General features: G+C 36.8%; 1 protein-coding gene across 1 annotated transcript in view; it reads right to left on the bottom strand.

Annotated features, from left to right (window-relative positions):
- The window catches only part of Mgam2 (maltase-glucoamylase 2 (putative)), an 85,663-nt gene that overhangs the window by 57,930 nt on the left and 4,756 nt on the right, over positions 1-22,977 (bottom strand). The window contains 12 exon segments of the mRNA XM_074061725.1: positions 1,714-1,831; positions 4,160-4,244; positions 5,374-5,487; positions 8,082-8,180; positions 8,280-8,411; positions 10,376-10,501; positions 13,071-13,183; positions 14,298-14,397; positions 17,734-17,905; positions 18,753-18,913; positions 19,199-19,308; positions 19,418-19,541. Of these exon segments, the coding sequence (XP_073917826.1) occupies positions 1,714-1,831; positions 4,160-4,244; positions 5,374-5,487; positions 8,082-8,180; positions 8,280-8,411; positions 10,376-10,501; positions 13,071-13,183; positions 14,298-14,397; positions 17,734-17,905; positions 18,753-18,913; positions 19,199-19,308; positions 19,418-19,541 (1,454 nt within the window).

Here is a 22,977-nt window from a genome sequence, read left to right on the forward strand (position 1 = left end):
GTCTTTCTTCTTTGATCTTTGCTTTTACTGAAATACAAACTCGTGCATTTTCTGGACAAAGACTCTCGCTCACATGGACATCTCATCATAATGGAAAGTCATAGGTCGAGATATTGTTGGAAAATGAAACAGATATAGCCTCTGCCTAAATTTCATCAGGTTCCTATCCTGCTCAAGTCAGGCATTTGTTCCCCCAGCACGTCTTAAATGCATACACTATTCATAAGGCTGAGGATACAAGGGCGAGTTTGCCCTCAAGGAACTTTTAAGAAAAAAAAATGACCATCTAAAAATTATATATAATTTTTCATAGTAAGAATAGTTCAATATAAAAATATAACACAAAAAGGAGAAACAGTCTCTCCCTAGAACTGTCAGGAAGGTTTCCAGAACTGACATCCTAGGTGAGTTTTTATAGATAAGTACATGGTTACAAAATGAACGGAGTAAGAAAGGCTGTCTCATTCAGGACAATCAGCACATGAAAGACATGGAAGAATGAACATATTACCAAACTATAAAGTGTGATGAGTGGCAACGATGTGAGACATTAGGTTGTGAAGTGTAATGTCTTACATATTATTCTAAGGAATTAGATTTTATTATACAGAAAATAGCAAGCTACAAATAATTTTACACTGGGGAAATAAATGAGAAAACTTCTGTTTCAGAAAGATCACATCAACAGCAGTGTAAAATAGTGCTTTTAAACATTAGCATGCATTCAGCATACTCAGGTGTCTTGGTAAGAACCCAGATTTTGATTCCTTAGATCTAGGCTGAAGGCCAAGATGCCACACTTGTAATATATTTCCTGGTGATACCAATGTTGCCAGTCCTTGGATCACACTTTGAAAGGGCAGAGGACATATTGTTTGGAGATAAGGCTAAAGTCCAGGAGACTTCATGGGTTTAGTGTAGCAGTTATGCAAGAGGTGATGAAGATCTTAATTATGAAGAAACCATGGGGGAGGAACGAATAAGATACAATCATAGTAATGTTTCAAAAGTATAACTGAAAGAAATAAGGCTGATCTCATGTGGGAGCATAAAAGAAAGAAAGGATGATGCAAAAATTTCTCATTTGAGAGTCTGGGAAGTAGAGATGGTATCTTTAAAACCAAGGTAAGGTGGTTAAGAGTTTCAAAAACAACTAGCAGAGCATGGAGGTAAGCCGTGAAAGGGTAACAGAGCCAGGTGAATCATGTGTGAGGTACCGTAAGACATCCAAAGAGAAAAGGTCATTAGGTATGCAGATGCTTGTATCTGAAAATAAAAGAGAGACATCAGCTAGAATTTTTAAATCATCATAATAAATTACAGTAAATATCACAGAAAGGAATAAATTGCATATAGGTTAGCAAAGAATAGAAAAAGAAACCTGAGGACTGATCCTTAAGACTCATCAGTGAAAGAAAATCCAGAAAGGATCCAGAAACAGAGGTAAAGAGATGAGAAGGAATATCTGGAAAGTGAGGAAAGAAAAGGAAGGAAGGAAGGAAGGGCGGGATGAAGGAAGGGAGGGAGGGAGAGAGGGAAGTTAGAAAGAAGATGAAATTTTATATGAAAACATCTTAAATACCTTGTCACACCAGTTTCTACATCCTTATAATTGCAATTTGGAAATATGCTTACAAAAGAAAAGAGAAATCCACCCATCCTCCACCTTCCACTTCCCAAAATCTGGAATCATAGAAAAAACTACATTCTTACATGTCTGTAGCTCTTGCCATGGTGTAGCCATATAAGCTGTGGACATCATAGTGAAGGCCCCAATAAAACTCTGTGTCCATGCAGAGGGTTCTTGCAAACAGTAAGTTGTCCAGAATGTCTAGGGGGAATACCCATAAGTGAGGCACATTTTTATCAATCAACTTCAACAAAATAGCCACCAATCTTTCCCTCTCAGTTACTGTACCTTCTCACCAATTTCTGCTGACAAAATTCTTTCCAGATTTTAAATTCTATCCTAAATCCCACCTCCTACTTGAGGCCTACACTGAGCCATCCAGGAATTGGCATTCTCTGGAGCTCACAAAGGATGATGGATGGTGAATGGAGCAACTGAGAAGCCAGCTCAGAGCAATGGGCTATTGATCTGAGTTTCAGTATAAAGCATTCTGTATCCATTATGCTCAATCAAGGACTGTGCAATGTGCGGGGTAAGGGCAGTGAGAGGGAACATCCTCACTTATATTACAGACCCCTGTCACACTTTCAAAACAAAAAATGAAATCTAACGTTGGGTGGTTTGTTTGTTCAGACAGCATTTCTCTATGTAGCCCATGCTGATGTCAAACTTGAAATTCTTCTACCTCAGACTCCCAAGTACTGGAATTGCAGGTGTACACCACCATGCTCAACAACAGTGAGTGGTTTCGTGCCTGAGAAGTCAAATCCTGGCTCTGAGAATTCCCGTGGCTGCTGTATTTTCCTTTCCTTAAGCCTGAAACAGTCCATCTTTATTTTCTCATGGCCTGTAATCTTTCTTTTCCATTCCCTCTGTAGACTCATACTTGGGCCATATCTGTCTTTTTTCACAATCCTTGTCTCCGTATAGGACCTTACTCTGAGGCATAATTCCAAAAAGTATTGGAACAAAAAAAATCTGAGGCTGAATTTTTCCTGGCAGTCTAATAGACCAAGGTTTGGAGTTAGAAATTTAATTGGATTATAATCTAGAAAAAAATTACATTTTTTGTACAGCTTAGTTTTGTAAGACAAAATTCTCAACCATTTTAATTTTGAATAGGACACTAAAACTTTTCCAGACTCTTCATTATGCTGATGTGTACTATGCAGTCCTGAAAAGGTGGAAAGCTTACCCACCTGAAGGAAAATGGGTCACATGTGAATAGACAAAAGACTGAGGGGTAGAGAAAGGGGTGCTTGTCAGAGCAAGCAGAAGGTGATAAGTTGAGGTTTTCTGTAGAAAAGAACAAAAACAGCTTTGGTTTTCCACAAGGCCTAGTTCTGAAGGGCTTTCTAGGGCTCCATCGCCAACCCAGTGAAGAACTCAGAATACCAAGACATCTGTTTTTGTTTGCTTAGTGACTTTGGAGTGTAGACGCAATATGTCCCATATTTGGTAAAGGACAACATACTCTCCACTTCACCCTTCTGGTTTCATGGTTTCATTGAAGTAATTAAGCAAGATTCCAATTTGCAATTTGTCTAAGATCTATGATTAGGAATACTAGCCAGGCACCAGGGGCTCACACCTATAATCCTAGCTACTCAGGAAGCAGAGATCAGGAGGATCCCGGTTTAAAGTCAGCCTGGGCAAATAGTTCACAAGACCCTATCTCAAAAAACCCATCACAAAAAAAAAGGACTGGTAGAGTGTTTCAAGGTGTAGGCCCTAAGTTCAAATCTCAGTACTGAAAAAAGAAAGAAAATGATCAGTCATTCAATAGACATAAGTTTCTATGAGAAAAAGAACTTTGACCAAGAAGAAAATTGAAGGTTTAAGAAAAAGTATGATAAACTTGTCTAGAGTGAAAAGACAAAATGGGGAAATCCAGACTGAGTAGAGAAGAACACAGAGTAAGTTAGGAAAGCTAAGAGTAGATTTTGCAAGAGGCTAAATGGTTTGAAGTCAAGACTCATTCAAAAAATCATTTATTCCTTCAGTAACCAAAAGGGGCTAGAGAAACAGCTAGACCTTCATCTCAAGAGTATATGTGTGGTGGACAAAGCAGGATAAACTCTCAGAAACTGCCTGGATGCCCACCTAGTCATTGTCCTCTTAAGGAGTATAGGACATGGTACCTGGAGTTTATACCTCCCTTTGAACTTAAGCTGAGTCTATGTGACCAGATTCTACAAAGGAATGTGGGAAAATTAGGCAAAGTCCACTTCCAGGCCCACCTGAAATTAAAAATTTACTTGTTCATAAGTTAGTTTGTACCTTGGAGTGTCCTAAAATTCTCACAAAGTCCAAAATGGAAAAATTACCACCACATGCTGCCCTTGGATTATGTCAACAAAAAGCAATCTGAGACCAAGTGATGCCACAGAGACCTGAGTGGAAGAGTAGGTAGGATGTCTGCAGGATCTGTTGGACTGGGAAGTGAATTGCTATTGACCACAATGAACATTACTGAAGTCATTTTAAACATGTGTCATGTGCATCATTAGAAAACAGGGGAAAACTTACTAGGCATAAAAGGAGGAAAGTTCAAGTAGTTTGATTCACACTTATGATCAGAACCTTGGAGCAAGATGGATAATTCATCCATTTCCTTCAAAGACACAAAATGCAAGATGTTATTGATTTACAATTAGCTGCTGGGAGGTGCTGACTAAGTAGAAGCCAGGGTGACTGGGGTCTTCTATTAACTGGTTTTGGGATTTTGAATAACCTCCCCAACTTTCCTTGGCCTCTGTCTCATCTTTTGTAAAACTAAGTCATTGGAATAGGTTATAGCTAAGAACACACCAGCTCAAAATTACATTGAACACATTTCACCTTTTATAAATTGATTTGAATCTATTAAAAATATAATTTCAGAGGTTGATTATTTACCTTATAAACTGTGAGGATTGTACATTGGTGTTACTGTCTCAGTATGCCAAAGATGTATTCATCTTTGGTATTTTTATTTTATAATATTCCCTGTTATTCTACTGTGTAAGAAACAGTAAGAGATAGATGAGGTGAAATCTGTCTTTAAAGTGAATTACATTTGTACATGGAAGCAATGCTAAGAATCTCCCTGTATAGCTATCATTATCTCAACTAGCAAAAATGCTTTGTCTTCCTTATTATTGCTTATGTTTTCTCATCAACAAAATTAGAGATAAGGGCAGAATAGGTTTTGCCTGGAAGTGAGGGGAGGTGGTGGGGAGTGGGAGAGGGCAGGGGGCAGGGGGGAGAAATGGCCCAAACAATGTAAGCACATGTGAATAAGTGAATGAAAAAATAAGTAGTGTCTAACCTTGCTAACGAAGATAATTTCAAATTTCAAAGGAATCTACCTACAGGTCTTTAATGAAAAAACCTTAAGGGCCTCACTAAATTGTTTTCTAGTGATTAAATTTTTATGCACCAATATTATAAATAAGAGTAATAACAACTTTTAATAAAGCAGTGTTTTAAAGCTGAAACAAAGTGAAGGTAGAGTGGGAGAGAAGCCAAGGTCCTGCAGAAATAAAGGACTTTATCAACATGAAATAACCAGTTGGCACAAATCCAGAATAAGAACACAGAGATCTTAGAATACTAATTTACTGTATACAAGCTCAGCATCAAGTAACAGAACTCTGAATACCAGTATGTCAAGCACACTATTATAGATCAGCATCAAAGTTCATCTGAAAATTTGGCCTGTCTACTTTCAAAGAAAAATTGGGTCTGGAATAATAACTTACAATCCATACTCCATCAAACTTCAGACGTTCATGAAATTCAGCAAACTGCTCCTTCCACCAATCAGTACACTTTGGGTTGCTAAAGTCAGGAAAGACTGACTCCCCCGGATATCCCTAGAGAACAAAAAAGGAAGAATCTGGTGATTCATTTGATGGTTCCGTTATTGGCTACCATTTCTTTTACTAGAAATCCCACATTGCTTAGCATTTTAGAGTCAAAATTGTGACTCCCTAAGCAAAAACTAAACAAACAGTAAAATACATTCAAGGAGTTAAAGGAAGAGAAAGGAAAACCAACTGATTAATTGTAAATCCATTATATCTCCTTTCCTAGACAAAAGTAAAATTTCTTTGTCAGATCAATTAGGAGATGAAAAGTGGGAGGTTAAAAGAAGGAAGTTAAGAATTCTATACAAAAAGAATGTAGAATTTTTAAATCTATTGAAACCACCATAAGAAGGGGACTAAGGTTGAAAGAAGAAAAATAGAGATGAACCAATTCAGGTTATAATATATATAAACATGGAAATATCACAAGAAAACTCCCTGTGTAGATATCTTAAATAACAAAAATGTCATTTTTTTTTCTTTTACAAATTGGAGAACAGGAGGGCAGAACAGGTCCTTCCTTGGTTGGGAGCGGGTTGTGCAGGCAGGTTGGGGGAGGAGGTGGGGAAAGGGCATGGGAGGGTGAATATAGTGCAAATACTGTGTACACATGGATGTGAATGGAAAAATTATACCTATTGAAACTGTATTCTAGGAGTGGGGCAAGGGAGGAGTTAGTAGAGAATGGTGGAGGAAGTGAATTCAAGAATGACATATTTGATATGTTAGAAATTTTGTAAATGCCACAATGTACCCATATGCAGCACAATAAAAATAAAATACTGTGAATCTAAGTATAAAATATTTTTAAAAGGAATGATTGAATATGTTTATTATTAAAGAAAGATTATATTAAACTTGCTTTGAATAAATGTCAGTTTTGCATGTAAATAATATTTTATAAATGGTTGAATAAAGTTGTGACTCTTACTCATGGTGAACACTTTTAATCCTATCTGTCTTTCTTCTCTACATTTATTAAATTACAGCTATAAACATAAAGATATAAAAGCATAGCCAAATTATTGAAAACTCTGAATTAATCTGATCCAAGCTTTTGTATAACATTCTTGCTGATTTTTCCCAACAAATTTGTAAATTGGGAATTTGGAAAAATTTTGCACTTGAAGCAATATATTGAATATATTTAGCAAAATTCAAAGAATTCTCAGTACACAAGATGGGTACTTGAAATTCCCACGTGTAATGGATTGAGCTCTTGGTTCTTTGTTTTAGGTGATGGGAAAGAAGGTAATATTGAACCTTAGGAAATAGGTGGTTTGATAAGCAATCACCAACAGCAACATGAGTGGGCCAACAAACTCTATTCTAACCAAATGCATTTGTGACACACCACTACATACCACCACCACTCCTTTGCCAATACTTTAGGCTATATGATTCATGTTAATTATTTGTCAGTGGAAATGTCGTCTAATTAGTTCTTGCAATTTAATTCAAATACTTCATTATACATCATCCAAATACAAGTGCTACTGAAATGACTTACAAAATGTGGATAATTTTTAAATAACCAAAATAAGTTTTATTTGACTGTAAGCTCTTATTTTTATTTTGTATGTGAATATAAGCTTACCTGATATTTTAGAAATTCACATCAGATAAAACAATGAAAGCAAAGACTTGATTTGGAGAAGGAAGAAATTTTCCTATTATTTCATGGAAAGTTAAAAGTCAATGAAAATGAAAGTAAATAAAATGAAGCATTAAAAACAAAGACAATGAAAAGAAAGACATGAACATAGTTAAGAAGGGACATTCAGGCTGGTGCATGGCTCAAGAGATAGACACTTATCTAGCAAGTGCTAGACCCTGAGTTCAAACACCAGTACCACCAAAAAAATAAAAAAGAAGGAGCCATCAAGAACCCTGAAAATATAGTTTTGCAAACTACTCAGGAGCAACAAGAACTGCAGTTACATGAACTTTGAGATTCAGTACAAGTTTTTGTAAGTCTCACATAATCCAATCCTCCAGAGTTAACCCTACCTATAATTGGGGGGAAAAAGTTTGCCTATGTGATTTGACTTAAAGTACATACTCTTAGAGGTTCATCTGTCCTGAAAATAGTCTCCTGAGTAGTCTATTCCAATATCTGAAACTGCTACCTTAGAATCAAGCCTAGGCTTTGTCTAGAAGCCTTGTTTAAATTAAAAATATATTAGCTGAAATAGCTTATCATATGAGTAAACTATGATTATTCTTCTACATTATTGCAGCTGATTTTTTTGTATTGGGAAACAGAAACTTGGAGACAGAAGGACTTTAAGTAATTTTCTTCTAATGATATACTGCTTCTGAACTATCTGAAATATTGGTGGTGCAAAGACTGACATTTTACATCCCTTAGAATTTTAATCTTTTATCATTCTATCTATTGCTTTAAAAATAGTAATGAAAGAGGGGGGAGAAATGACCCAAACATTGTATGCACATACAAATAAAAAATAGTAATGAAAGAAATGCCTAAATCTAGGAAAAGAGTAGCAGTAGTGTAACTTTCCTTTCATCTATCTCACACTAAAAGTATAAATTTCTCCCAAACAACTGTATTTACTCTGAATTTTTGAGGAAATTACCTCCCCAACAGCAAAGCCACTGCTCTCCAAGATCCATATTCTCTCCATGCTTCCACTGGTAAAAGCGGTATAGTTAGTGTCTTTGAAGATGCCAGGATTCTAATAAAGAAATAGGATATAAATATTATCCTCACAAGTTTCTTTTGCACTTCAAAATTTAAAAAAAATGAGGCAACAAGTTTAAGAATTTGAACATACCGTAATAATGATATATTTCTGTCCATAGTTGTGTAAGTCCTGAACAAAATCTGAGAGCTCAGAGTAAGCCTGTTCATCAATAGTGAAATCCTTCTTTCTATCCATGTAGTCTATGTCTGAATATTGCACATCCTGAAAGATAGCTCTGGTCAATTACAAGCTAGGAAACATCCCCATGCTGATGAAAAGGATTTCAGCTCTGACCACTAAAACGAAAGTCACATTGTTAGGAATCCTGGAACTTTCAGGGCTTAGAATAAATAAGCTTTCCTTGAGCCACATAACGGCTCTTAGGTTGCAATTTTTTCGTCTCCTTTTGATGGGAGTATGTCATAGGGTATCAGGAGGAATTTAGGACAGGAATTGTGTCTTGTTCATCTTTATAATTTGAAAGCCTCTAGACATGTATAAATGTTTGTTTGGATGAACATATTAGCAATGCTATACCCACGCATTACCTTGGACCCAAAACATCAAGACAGAATAAAAGGTAAATGGTCATTTACCTTGTAATACTGCTAGAAGAATGGTTAACAAAGATAAATGACAAAAGGATAGCACATTCACTTACTAAATTCTTATGTATGCATTGCTGATTGTGTTTGCATATCAATCTATGAAGAACAGGTTTTATTCTTAGAGAGAAGACTGAAATGTGAAGGGGTTAAGTAATATTTCCCAAAGTCACACAACTGAGGAGGTGTGGGGATGTTTAGAGATTTTGTGATACCTCAACTCTGAATGCTCACTTGCCCCCAATCTGCACTTACTTCAAGACATAAGTCTTCCATCTGTACTTAATAAGGTTGTGTACCAAAATGGAGGCTCCAGTTTGTGGTCTGCTGTCCAATGTGACATCATCTATTCTGGTACTGGGTAATCACTTAGGACCCATGTATCCTTTCTCAGCCACACTGAAAGAAGCTCCCACCCTTGAACAAAAGCTCATTTGTTCCTGAACTGGCAGCATTTCAGAAAAGCCCTTCCCATAAGAGGGAGGCAGGAAGTGTTGCAAACAACACCACACATACAATCAAAAGAACTACGTTTGCCTACTGCACCTTCCACATAGCTAGCTGTGCAACCCTGTAAAAGTAATCACCATACAGCATCTCTATTTCCTCATTTACAAAATAGTGATAAACAAGAACTAACCAGAGATGTGAAAGCCCTCTGTAAAAGAATAAGAGTGTCACCAAATTTTTTCTGAATCATCCTGGAATTGGACCTTTTCAGATAGCAGATATGGGAGAATTAAAATTTATACAATTTCTCCTTAATATTGAAACAACATGGTGGGTATCATTTCTCCCAGGAAAAAAATGCTCTCACTGCCTGTCTTCTTCAATACTCTAAGAGGGTGCTGAAGAATCCTGATGTGAGGTCAGGTCAAAGTCATTTCCACCTGTACAATCATTCTTCAGAACACACACTGGGCCTGCAATAAGGTTCCAAAGTTTCAAAGAGCTCGTGTGAAATAATTATTTTTGATTACTTCACTATCTCCCAGAGGTGCTTATCAAATATTACATACTCAGAAATTATCTTTTGCTTTACAGGTGGACATTGAACATCATAAATACTTTTGCAGCCACGGATATTCAGTACTAGAATCTGTATTATCTGAAAGGAGTTTAAAGTTCACTATGAGAAATACACTTAATGTAAGTCATAAGTGTAATTGTCACCTCAAGTGTTGCTTTCTCTCATAAAATAGCAGCTAACTTGGATGGATTTTATCTCCTTTTCTAGAAGCTTTGCATGCATTTCACAAGATATTTATTTTAACCATCCCACCAAAGTCTTCAATTCTCATTTTATAAAGGTGAAAACTAAAACTCAGTGATGATAATTAATTAACCCAATGTTGCATGAAGCTATAAAAAAAGTAAGGCTAAAATTCAAAGCCATATGCATTTGACACCATAAACTTCCATGACTAGATGGATAATTCACCATACACACTTATGACAATAAGTATCTGCCACTCATCTATCATTCTATTAATATTTTTCCTAGTAAATTGAATTCAATGCAAAAAAAAGTGAAAGTTAGGAAATGGTGCTTAAGGAATGATAAGAGAAGTTTCATCTTACATATGGGATCTCAGCTTCACGAGTTCGGGTTACAACTTCTCTCAATCCATTAATGCCACCATAATCTCTGCGACTAAGCTGGAACCCAAGACTCCAGTAGGCAGGTAAAAATGGTCGTCCAACAAGCTGGAAAGAGAAGTAAAAGGAGTGTCTAAGCTTTTATAATAAGCACTGTTGCACTATGAAACAATGGAAACATTTGCTCTGTTTCATTTTCTACCAAGTCCTCAGGTAAAAATGTCAGAACCAAGAGAAATCCTCTAAAGTAATCTAGAAAACTCCACAACTCACATCCTTCTTTTTTTAAAAATTTTTTATTATTGTTGTACTGGAGGTACATTGTGACATTTACAGAAGTTCTTACAATGAATCATAGTTGAATTCACCCCCTCCATCATTCTCCTTTATCCCTCTTCCCTCCATTCCTGGAACAATTTCAACAGGTCTCATTTTTCCATTTACATACATGTGTACATAGCATTTCCACCATATTCACCTCCTACATCCTTTCCTTATATCATCCCCCCGACCACTGGTACCAACTCCCCAGACAGGACTTGTTTTGCCTTCCTATTCTCCATTTTTGTAAAAAAAAAAAAAAAAGATATTTTTGTTTAAGATAGCTACACAGGGGTTTCATTGTGACATTTCCACGTATATATGTATTATAACCCAAATTGATTCATCTCCTCTATTTTTCTCCTTTCTACCTTAATTCCTATCTTATGGTGAGTTCAACAGGTTTAAAAATTCTATAAATACCTAAATGTATTCCCCAAAACTGCAACACCAGACATTAGGATTTCAGAAAATGTTTCACCAATGGAGTCATCTTGTAGGGGAAAACAGTAATATTTTTGTTTAGGTGGTTAGTTTGCAGTATTGGGGATTAAACCCAGGGCCTTGCACATGCTAGGCAAGTGCTCTACCACTGAGCTACACCACCATCCATGAAAACCAGTGATATTTATTCATTCCATACATATTCTTTCTGTATTTATGCTGTACAAGGGCAAGTGTAGGCAGTGAGGACACGACACAAATATAATTTTTGCCTTTTTTGAGCTTAAAGGAAATGTCTAATGTAATTTCAGATAGTGGTATATGCTAGGGGGGAAAAGAATAAGAGCTGATAGGATTAAGAGTGGGGTGTGTGAGCAATACCACTCTTGGGGATATACCCAAAAGACTGTGACACAGGTTACTCCAGAGGCACCTGCACACCCATGTTTATTGCGGCACTATTCACAATAGCCAAGTTATGGAAACAGCCAAGATGTCCCACCACTGACGAATGGATTAAGAAAATGTGGTATCTATACACAATGGAATTTTATGCAGCCATGAAGAAGAACGAAATGTTATCATTCACTGGTAAATGGATAGAATTGGAGAACATCATTCTGAGTGAGGTTAGCCGGCCCAAAAGACCAAAAATCATATGTTCTCCCTCATATGCAGACATTAGATCAAGGGCAAATACAACAAGGGGATTGGATTTTGAGCACATGATAAAAGCGAGAGCACACAAGAGAGGTGTGAGGATAGGTAAGACATCTAAAAAATTAGCTAGCATTTGTTGCCCTCAATGCAGAGAAACTAAAGCAGATACCTTAAAAGCAACTGAGGCCAATAGGAGAAGGGGACCAGGAACTAGAAAAAAGGTTAAATCAAGAAGAATTAACTTAGAAGGTAACACCCACGCACAGGAAATCAATGTGAGTCAATGCCCTGTATAGCTATCCTTATCTTAACCAGCAAAAACCCTTGTTCCTTCCTATTATTGCTTATACTCTCTCTTCAACAAAATTAGAGATAAGGGCAAAATAGTTTCTGCCAGGTATCAAGGGGGTGGGGGGGAGAGGGAGTGGGTGGAGTGGGTGGTAAGGGAGGTGGCGGGGACAGGGGGGAGAAATGACCCAAGCATTGCATGCACATATGAATAATAAAAGAAAAATTAAAAAAAAAAGAGTGGAGTGTGTGAAGAAATACTGAAATAGGCTTAAAATCCAAGCCAAAACTTTGAGAAGACTCAAATGTCTCCCATCATCACAGAAGAATGTCTTCTCTCATGCCTCTGAATTCCCATGAAGTTTCTTTGTACCTCATTAGCAGCATTTATATAAGATGCTTCCTCTAATAATGACTTCAGTCTGTGATGTTTCCCTAATTTAATGATAAATTAACTGGAACCATACTTAATGTGACTTCATAAGCCATCTTGAATAAATCGCTTCATCTTTCTGCATCTGAATTTTCTGTCTGTAAAGTAAAAAGCTTAGGCTAAGTGCTGTCTAAAGTTCTCTGTGTCCTGTAGCTTGAATAAAATATTAGTATCTAGAAATGTGTCTTTCACATACTCCCTTTTTCCTGAATTTTTATTTGCTGATTGCATGAGCCTTGCTGATTTATGGCTTTGAGTTGATTGATCCTGCCTTGATGAATGGTGAATGCCTGGCAAACAGATGGCATCTGACTTACTGTTGCATTTCTCAAGCCTCACATAGTGCATCTCACCATGTAGAAATGATCCAATAAATGTCATCCAAATAAATAAACAAGGTGTGAAAGACTTGCAACCTCAACATTTACATTCACCTAATCTACTAATAACCTTTATTTTCCTCTCATTAGTTTAAATGTGTCCACTAGGAAAAAAGCAATGTGAAATGTTTGTGTACATGCAAAGCCATACCTTCAGATATTCCTGAACCACTTCCTCTGGAGTGTTCCCCAGGAACACATAAAAGTCAAGAATGCCCCCAATCGTGCGGTAAGTGATCGCAGGAGCAGGCTGAAGGGCAACCTCTGAAAGAATTAAAATCAGTTATTAGAATCTCATATGTAAGAATATACTTTTCTGCAGATAGAGGAGATGAACCAATTAGGATTATAATACATATGTACATGAAAATGGCACAAACATGAAAATGTAAACAAACAAAAATGTCTTTTTGTCAAAAACAGAACAGGAAGGTAAAACGGGGGTTGGTGTAGGTGGGAGTGGGGAGGATATAAGAAGAGGGTATAGGAGGATGAATGTGGTAGAAATGCTATGTACTCATGTATGTAAATGGAAAAATGAGACCTGTTGAAACTGTTCCAGGAATGGGGGGAGAGGGGATGAAGGAGAATGGTGGAGAGGGTGAATTCAACTATGATATATTGTAAGAACTTTTGTAAATGCCACAATGTACCACCAATACAACAATAATATGATAATAAAAATCAAAATGAAAGAATATACTTTTCTTCAGAGCATGAATATTTGAGGCATCCAAAGCAATCAGTTTCATTCTCAAAGTGAAAAATAATCACTTTTCTTTTATTAGATGATTTTTGAACTTTAATATATCAAATGAGTAAGACACCAATGAAGAACTGAATTTTGTTCTATAAGAAAAAAACCAAATTCTATTTTAATCTGGATTTCTGAGAATTGTGAGTGTTAATAATAAAGTTTTTTGAAACTTTTATTAGAGGAGTTTAACTATAACCAAAAATTTTTAAAAATAAGTAATGCTTATTAGCACACCACTAATACAGAAGCTAGAGGAAGAGATTATACAGTGGGGCTATGAGAAACAGCCCACAAAACACAACCTGTTGCCTGCAGGCAGACAGCATGTATATGTCAGAATCTGAAATGTGTCTACCAGTGGATCCTATTATCTGTAGAATATTAGGGGAGATATTCCACCAAAGGAGGTCTCTGAAGCAGTTTTCAATAAAATGGCTCTAAGCATGAGCTGGATTTGTAGACAGGTTGACCTATTTTCAGGTTCCAGTTTCAGTCGGAGCTTTGTAGATTCAATACACCTCTGTTAAAGTTTCCTCATCATACAAGTTATTTCCTATAAAAGCAGCATCCCCAAACCTAATCCCATTCATAGTAGATTAAAAAGAACGTAATGCTTCCTACCCATGGCATTACTATTCATCAGAAAAACTCCAAAAGATGACCCACTGGTATCTTCAAGGCACAAGAAAAATGTATGTGCTCCATACAAGTTAATCATGCCCTGTTGGTAAGAAAGGAAGGAAAAGTAGCATTAGGATCATGTATATAAAATGCTTATTCTGCTGGGCATGGTGAGACATGCCTATATTTCTAGCATTCAGGAAGTACAGGCAGGGTGATCATGAATCAGAGTCCAACATGGGCTATATGGTGAGTTCCAGGCCAGGCTGGGCTGCATAGAGAGACTCTATCTCAAAAAATGTTTATTCATCCTAAAATAAAATTAAAAGTCTCATCATACATGTAATTGATTAGCATTTAATATAGTAAATTATTGCACCAAAAAGATATTGAAATGACATTATCAACCAATAAATGGAGAACAAAAATATGGTGAATCCACTAATATGGTGAATCATACCATTCAGCAATGATAAGAAATGAAACATAGATGCATGCTACAACAAAACACACACAAATGTTATGCTAAGTGAAAGAAATAGACACAGAAGACCATATATTGCATGATTCTGTTTATATGAAATGTCTAGAAAAGCAAATCTACAGACAGAAAGATTAGAGATTGCCTGGGGCTAATGTGGACACTGAAATAGAATTGGGGTAAAGTCTAAAAGGACATAAGTTATCCTAGTGGGATGATGAAAATGTTCTAAAACTGGGTTCTGATGATGATTGCACACTTAGTATTAAAACCATTGAGTTGTACTTAAGATGGGTGAATTTTATGGTATATAAATTATATTGTAACCAAGTTATTTTTAAAATACTGGAAAACATTTTCAATGATATATGCTAAATTTTAGCAGGAGGTGATGGTATTATGAGTAATTTTGAATGTCTTAAGTCTAACTGTATTTTCTAATCTTTCTAAAATTAATAAGTAATATTTCGATAGTAAAAAAATGTTTAAAACATCTTTTACAGGTGTGAGCCAGTGACTCACACCTTTAATCCTATCTACTTTGGAGGCAGAGATCAGGAGAGTCCTCCTTTGAAGCCAGCCTGAGCAAATAGTTCAGGAGACCTTATCTCGAAAATACCCAACACCACATAGGGCTGGCAGAGTGGCTCAAGTGGTAGAATGCATGTCTAGTATGCGTGAAGCCCTAAGTTCAAACCCCAGTTATCACACACACAAAAAAAAGTTTAAAACTTAAAAAAAATATATAGCTGAATCTCTCACAGAGAGAGTTGTGATGAGATAAAGTGTATGTGCTTTAAAAATAGCAGATATTGAGATTATAATAGGCCGAAAGTTTTCTAGAAGTTCCCTGTGTGATAGTGTCAAAACAAACCCTGGTATGGGGCAATTGTACTGATAATTATAGATTCCAGAGAGAGAGAAGAAAGTCAACATGATATACAAAATAGAGGTGATCAATAGGCCTACCTATACTAGATTTCAAATGGTGTCTAGGAAGACTCATGACATCGACACTTAGAATACAGGTAAAAAATTTTAAGTTTGAAAGGAAGGAAGGGAGAGAGTAAGGGAGGGAGGGAGGGAGAGAGAGAGGAAAGAAAAGAAAAAATAGGGAGAGAAAAGGGAGAGAGGGAAGGAAAGAAGGGAAGAATGGGAGGAGGAAAGAAGGAGGGAAGCACAAGAATGGGAGAAAGAGAAAAGGAGACAGAAGGAAAGAAGGAAGGGAGGGAGAAAGGAAGAAAGCCAGGTGTGCTGGTGTACATGTGTAATCCCAGTAACCTGGGAGATGGAGGCAGGATGATCTTGAGTTCAAGGCCAGCCTGGGCAAAGGTATGGAGAACTTATCCCCGACCAAAATACAAACAAAAGTTTTGGAGGTGTAGCTCAGGTGGCACAGTGCTTAACTATCAAGAGGGAGGCTCTGGGTTCAATCCCCAGTACCCAGGAGGCAGTGGGGAGGGGGAAGAAGTTGAAGGGGAGGAAGGAAGGAAGGCAAGCAGTCACTTAATCTAAGTTATCTAATTTAAAATTTCAGCTGTAGAAAGTCAAACTGAACATGAAACTAAGGGTATTTGTCTAGATCCTTGACCAAAGGTTGACATGAATGTGCTAGCCACTGTTTTTCCTTTTTGTTCAGTTCGGTAAGAGAACTCCTTCCATTGCATCAGATACCAGTAGAACTACACGTTAACGTGCTACTTGCTTTGTTCACCCCTTATAAATTATGAGTTGACACACATCAATCTCTCCACCCAACCCCCCGCGCCATACTTCCTCCTGCAATGCCTGTACAGATCTGAGCACGTCGTCAACACGGGGGTACGCTCTGTACACCAATTCTACTCAGTGTTGCCCATGGACTGGGACCTTCCAAACCCTTTTACTCTCAGTCAGCAATAAGACAAATATGAAAATCAAAAGTCAGAGCTTGAAAAATCTTTCATAGCAATTTGAAAGAGTAATTTCATGTCTCTTCAAAACCCAGGCTTGCATGTCTTTGGTATTTTTATTTCATTTTTCCAAAAATGTATTTTAATTGTATTTTACAATTACAAAATTGAAAAAAGAAAAGAAACTAATCCTTCACTCCAGGAAATCTGAAAGGCACTGGGCTAGAATGGCCTTATCCTGAAGAAGAAGATTGCCTTGAAACAGGGCCATAAAACATGGGAAGCTGCCAATTAAAGCTGTAAAAGAGGTTACCTCAAACAGGGCCTTAAAGCATGAGAAATTGCCATTAAAGTTATAAAAGAACCCGAGATAAAGGGCACCATGCAAAGATAATCACTCATTCCTGCCTTCCTTTGTCTCCACTTATAAATAAACTTTCCAAAGCAGATCTCCCTTGCTGGTCTTATCAAAACAACCTTAGGTCTCTAACTCACTGCTAGCCCCCGATGCCCTGCACTGCCTTGTAAATATCCTGTGAATCCTTGGACAGGGCCCAGGTAAGTTCTCCATGGCTTTTTGTCTGTCACTATTTCCAAACAAACCCAGCTTGGATCTTGTTACCACACAGGTTCAGATTCAGTGGGTATCAGAGCCTCTTTGGCCTGAGATTCTAACAACCTGCAAAGTGATGCCAGCACTGCTGTGTTTGAAATACACTTTGACTAACAATGCAAGAGATTAAAAGAAAAAAAAGAGGCCTTTTTCATCCACAAGGTTTCATTGAGAATGGTCCCCACTGACATTCTCCTCTGGCTCGTTATTAAAGGCAAAAAGTATTATTTTAAGTGGGTTTTCTATTATATATTAGGCTCTAATAATTAAATTGTTTTCCAATAGAAACAAATTTTTTTTAAATTGCTGTGTTTCTAATTGTGTTTACAAACATCAACAACAGGGATTTCTCAACACAAGCACATCTAAATTTAGTAAAATAAGATACAGATGTCTCTTTCTAGGCTACTGTCAAGAACAGAAAGCTGGGGACAGGGGAAGGGGCCTCACCGCAGTGGGGATAGCGTCCCTGGTGAAGATGGGCCAGGTCTTCCAGTCCGTGTTGTGTCTGTACTGCCCGTGCACGTGTTCTCCCAGCCCATACACATTGGTGCTGGGCAGTCGGAAAGACAACTGCAGGAACTGTTGGGCAAACTGGAGGGGCCCAATGCTTGTGTCCAACCTGGGCCATGGCGGGGAGAGAAAGGGTCACTGAAGAAGCATTCTCTCATCTCTGCCAGGGAGTTGTTTGCTCCTTTCCACATGCCCTCCGCTATCAGTTACTTTAGGTTTTAACATCAATTTTCATGCTACCTTTGGAGAACCTTCCAGGGAATTTCTCATTCTTTGAATCTAGGGGAGGGGGGGGTGGTACTAGTAATGGTGTCCCCAGGGCTCAGTTTGGATGATTAGGAGGAAAGAAGAGACCTTGCACTTGCTGTGCATCAGCTGCATGCCAGACACTACACTGTGTGCGTTCTAGGGATTAACTCATTTCCCCTAGCAAAAGTGAGTATTTTGATCCATTGTTTTTACGGACAAGGAAACTGATGCTGAAGGTGCCTTATATCACATGATTGGTGATTCTCTAGGGTCAGGATTTGAACACGTGTTTCACTGACATTACTACTCGTATTTTCTCCAGTACGATTCATGATGCACATTCAAACTAAGTGCTTGATGACAAGATTCACAGGTAGTGATACTTTGGAATGATAAACAGTGAAATTTGACCTACAGTGTGAATGACAACTCAAAGCAATAAAATTCCCTGTTTCATAATGCAAGTGAACTATAAATATATGTATGTTAGTGTACATTACAAAACTAAGCAAAGTAGTTCATTTTCGTGTTCTCTGCTGTACAATGATGACAAGTTGCATTGTGAATTACAGTAGATCATTTTACGTTTTTCTTAAATTCAAGCCTGTCTCCAAGCCATTCTTATTTTACTCTGCATCCAGGGTGTGTCAAAATGAGTGATAGTAGGACTCTACACTCAAAGATGTACAGAATGTTGAAAAGCTCACAAGACTCTATTGTTGCTTTTCCGCATTATTCTGATGCTAAAGGGCTTATGAGTGACTTCTACGTGATAGCTCCCATTGGATTTATAAGCAGTATCAGTATCTTGAGCCAGATCCATGATTTCATCAGGGACTTCATAGCGCAGTGCATTAAAATCAGTGATCTGTCAAAAGAAAAACAGAAGAGGGGAATTCCAGGTAAGACCACTTCCTTGTAGAGCAACCAAAGGTTGTCACTAACAGCCCACAGCTAAGAACCGCTTCTAATTCTTTACCCTGTGTTTTCTGATTTGTGAAAAGAAATCACCAAGTTACACTTTCCCTGTCAAGTAAAAATTAGCCTGCCCATCCCATTCAGAGACTCCTGCAGAAAAGAAGGAGGTGCCTTCTGCTTCAGCACCTTCCCAGGATGGGGCAGTGGAGCCTCCAGCAATGATCTCCAAACCAACCTTAAAATGAAAGCGATTGGATGTCTGATAATCAGCTGTGAAGAGGGTATCAGTGACATCATTTCCAAACAGAGATGGGGATGGCAACTTTTTCAACTGGGCAGTAAACCCTAGGATGGAGAAGAAGAGCAAGAGAGGGAGCTTTAGCTTTTATTTAGCTATTGTCTTATTTGGGTCACAAGGAGTTGTTTCTGAGGCCACGATGGGGACAGTACTGACCTGTGCTTGTATTTGTAGGGCCACTGTGGACTTCATAACCCCAGTTCCTGGGGAAGAAGCACCTAGGAACATTGGTGTCTGCATCAGGCTTCCAGCAGCATTTATGTTGCCATCTGCAGATTTCCTGTAACAATGGCACAGAGATGGCATTACATAAAATGATGAAAGGAAAGTATTATTTTTCTATTTATTTCAAGGAGAATTTAAAACAAACCATAATTATGTTCATTCATTTATTCCTTCTTAACTTATTCATACAGTTATATAGCCTTCAGTAATGTGTTTATAATCTATCAGATTATTATCTACAAGACAAGGAAGATAGTGGTAACACAGATAAATAAAATATTGCTTGTGCCTTCAGTAGGCTTACATTGTAGTGGTAAATCAAGACAACTAATATCCAATAATATGAAGAGTTCAGTGCCCCAACAGAATGTGCCTAGGAGCTAAGGAAACACACACACACATCACCCAGGCTGGAAGGCTGGGTGTGAAGGAGGATGGGCTTTTAGGTAGAAAAAAAGGTAAATTCATCCTAAAACACAAGGAGGAGTTAGACAGATGAATAGCAAAGCAGTATTCCAGGCAGAGAGCAGCAGGGCTTGATAGGAAAAAACACAAATGTATTATATCCAAGAACATCAGATAAGAGCAGTGAACATTGAAAGATCAAGAGAAGGATACAAAGGGACGTGAATGTATATAGGTGACTATGGGGGGTGGTTAATGGGAGGAGGGGAGAACAGAAAAGACAGGAGGAGTGAAGAGGATTGAAGTATGGTGTATATATACATCTGACACTGCATTATGAAATCCACCAAACACTGTTTGAAAGGGAAGGGAAGAGGGAGAGGAGTAATGGGAATACAATGGAAGGGTAAATTTGTTCAAGATACACTGAACACATGTATGGAATTATCACAAGGAAATCCTCTCATATTATGAATAGTTGAATAATCAAAATTTGAAAAGAGAATTGAAAAAAAAATTTAAAAGGGAAGGATACACAGTAAGATATTGACTTGATTCTGAGGAGGATATTTGGAGAAAACATGAATTAGAATTTCCCCTTTTTATTCTCTATATAACTATAATGTCTTAATCTTATTAAATGAATATATTCTGTGTAGGTTGTTAAAAAATAAAGAATACGTCACAACACTACTTATTTGGAAAAGATATAGTACTGACAAGTATTTTAGATGCAATATCTGAGGTAATTGGCACAATTACAAAAAAAGCCACAATGTAAATATAACTTAGACCAACATTTCATTCCTACTATGAAAAATCAATTACATTATAATCATACAATCTTTCAAAATACTTATCTATTCTCCACAGATCTAATTGATATTCCTGCCTCATTCTTTTCGGATAACAACAACAACAACAACAAAAGACTGGAAGGGATCAATAAAGAAAGAATTTGGACTCTAGATGGCCTCTAGATTACTGATTTTTCCCCGACTCTGAGATATCATACTCTGTCACTTCTGAAACTGAGGTCTGCAAAGTCCAAAAGGTGAGTTTCATTGCCATAAGTTGATTCAAATCTACAAAACTCTATGAAGATCAATAAACATTCAGGCAATCATATTTGTATGTGCAATTCTTCTTTCAGTCCCAGACACTGAAGGTCAAGCTATGGGGACAATTACTTACCAATTCTTCAAATTCCATATCTCTTCTGCTATCGATATATATGCACATATATTAATGTATATTTCATATATAATATCATATTATGTTATACTAATATTTTATGCATGCATATAATGTTAATATACACAATGTTATTATATGGAAGCAATATTGTTTTCCTTCTTTTTCATTTCCATTTTCACTACAATATCACAGACCCTCACAAACTATAGTCTGGGCAATTAAATTGACTCACAAGTCTCCTTATATCTATTCTTTCCTTAATACTGAGCCTTCCTGATGAATATTACCAGTTATCTTTTCAATCAGATAATATTGACCAATAGATTTAAGAATTGACTTGGAAATTGTCTACTCCAACTTCTATTTGATATAAATATTTCTTCAATAGGGTCTCTAATAGAAACTTAAATTCTGTCAATGATGTACAGCAAACTTTTTCCAAAATCAGGAAATCGTACTTTAATATTTAGTATTTTAAAACAATGATGTCTCTTTTTTATCTGGATTTGGTTCCAGAGCTCATAGCCCTTTCATTAAAAAAATGTTACCTTTTACATTATAAAGCAATCAGTGGCACAATATCACAATAGCTTAGAGAATTAAATGATCTTGGATTGTCTACAGAAGTTGTTATAATCTATATCATGAGTTCAGAATTTAATTCATTAAAATAAATTATGCATCACTTAAAATTCATCATTGTGTTTTCCCCCAAAATTCTCATCTCACGTTCACGCTTAAATGACAAGTTATATTTGAAATAATATTTCTTATGTTAGATAAAATCAGCCTCCAGAAAGTTCTATTTTTTAGAATCTATGATGGTTGCACATTACCTTTTAGATAAACTATCTCAAACCACATTGAAATTTTAGAAAGGAAATGGAACCTTAATGCTATGAGGTAAAGTAGTAGTGGAATATATATTAGAAAAACACTTTTAACTATTGTTATTTTCAGGTAACATTACCATATCACAAAAATCCAAAATATTCTACATATAAAAGAAGAGAATTAATAAATAAAAGAAGCATTACTTTTCAGTATCAGCTAAACCTAGTGAAGTACACATCCTACAAACTGGAAATTCCATCCCTAGGTATAGAACCAATGAAATCCTCGTATGTTCACCGAAAATCATGTACTATACTATTCATGGCAACATTATTCAAACAACAAATTCTCCCCTGAAAATTCACAAATGCCTATCAAGAGTAGAGTGGATAAAAAATATCATAGTGTATTTCATACAGTAGACTGGCATATGGTGAAAGAGTTAAAACAACTCTAACTCCTCCCAACAACAAGATAAATCTCATAAAAATAATGTTGAGATAAAGATTTATTTATTACAACTCTGAACTTATTAATTTGAAAACATGACAAAGTGGACAGTTTTCTATGAAAAGCAAATAGTACTGATAAGAACATTTTAGCATATACCAATGGGAAAAGGGTTAAACAAACGGTGGCATATTCATATAATGGACTATCCCCCAACAATATAAAGACAATTCTAGTATTGTATATGCAACAATATAGATGAATCTCAAAACTAGGCTGAATGGAAGAAACTTTGCACCACACTGTGATTCCATTCATATGAAGTTCTGCAGCAAACAGAACTAAACCCTGATGGAAAGAAACTCTATCTGTGATTACCTCTCGAGAGACTACAAGCGGGGATGACTACTAGGAAATCATGAGGGAGCTCTTTGTAGTGATGGTAATATTCAGTATCTCTACAGGGATTTGTGTTCCACAGGTGTAGCCAATTGCCACAATTCAACAAATACTGTCAAGTATTGTGTGAAATGTACAACTTTCTGTTTTTGCACTGTACATAAGCTTAACATCTTAAGGTGAACACTATAATAAAACACTGGACT

Source organism: Castor canadensis, chromosome 2, assembly GCF_047511655.1.
Source record: "Castor canadensis chromosome 2, mCasCan1.hap1v2, whole genome shotgun sequence".
Taxonomy (NCBI): domain Eukaryota; kingdom Metazoa; phylum Chordata; class Mammalia; order Rodentia; family Castoridae; genus Castor; species Castor canadensis.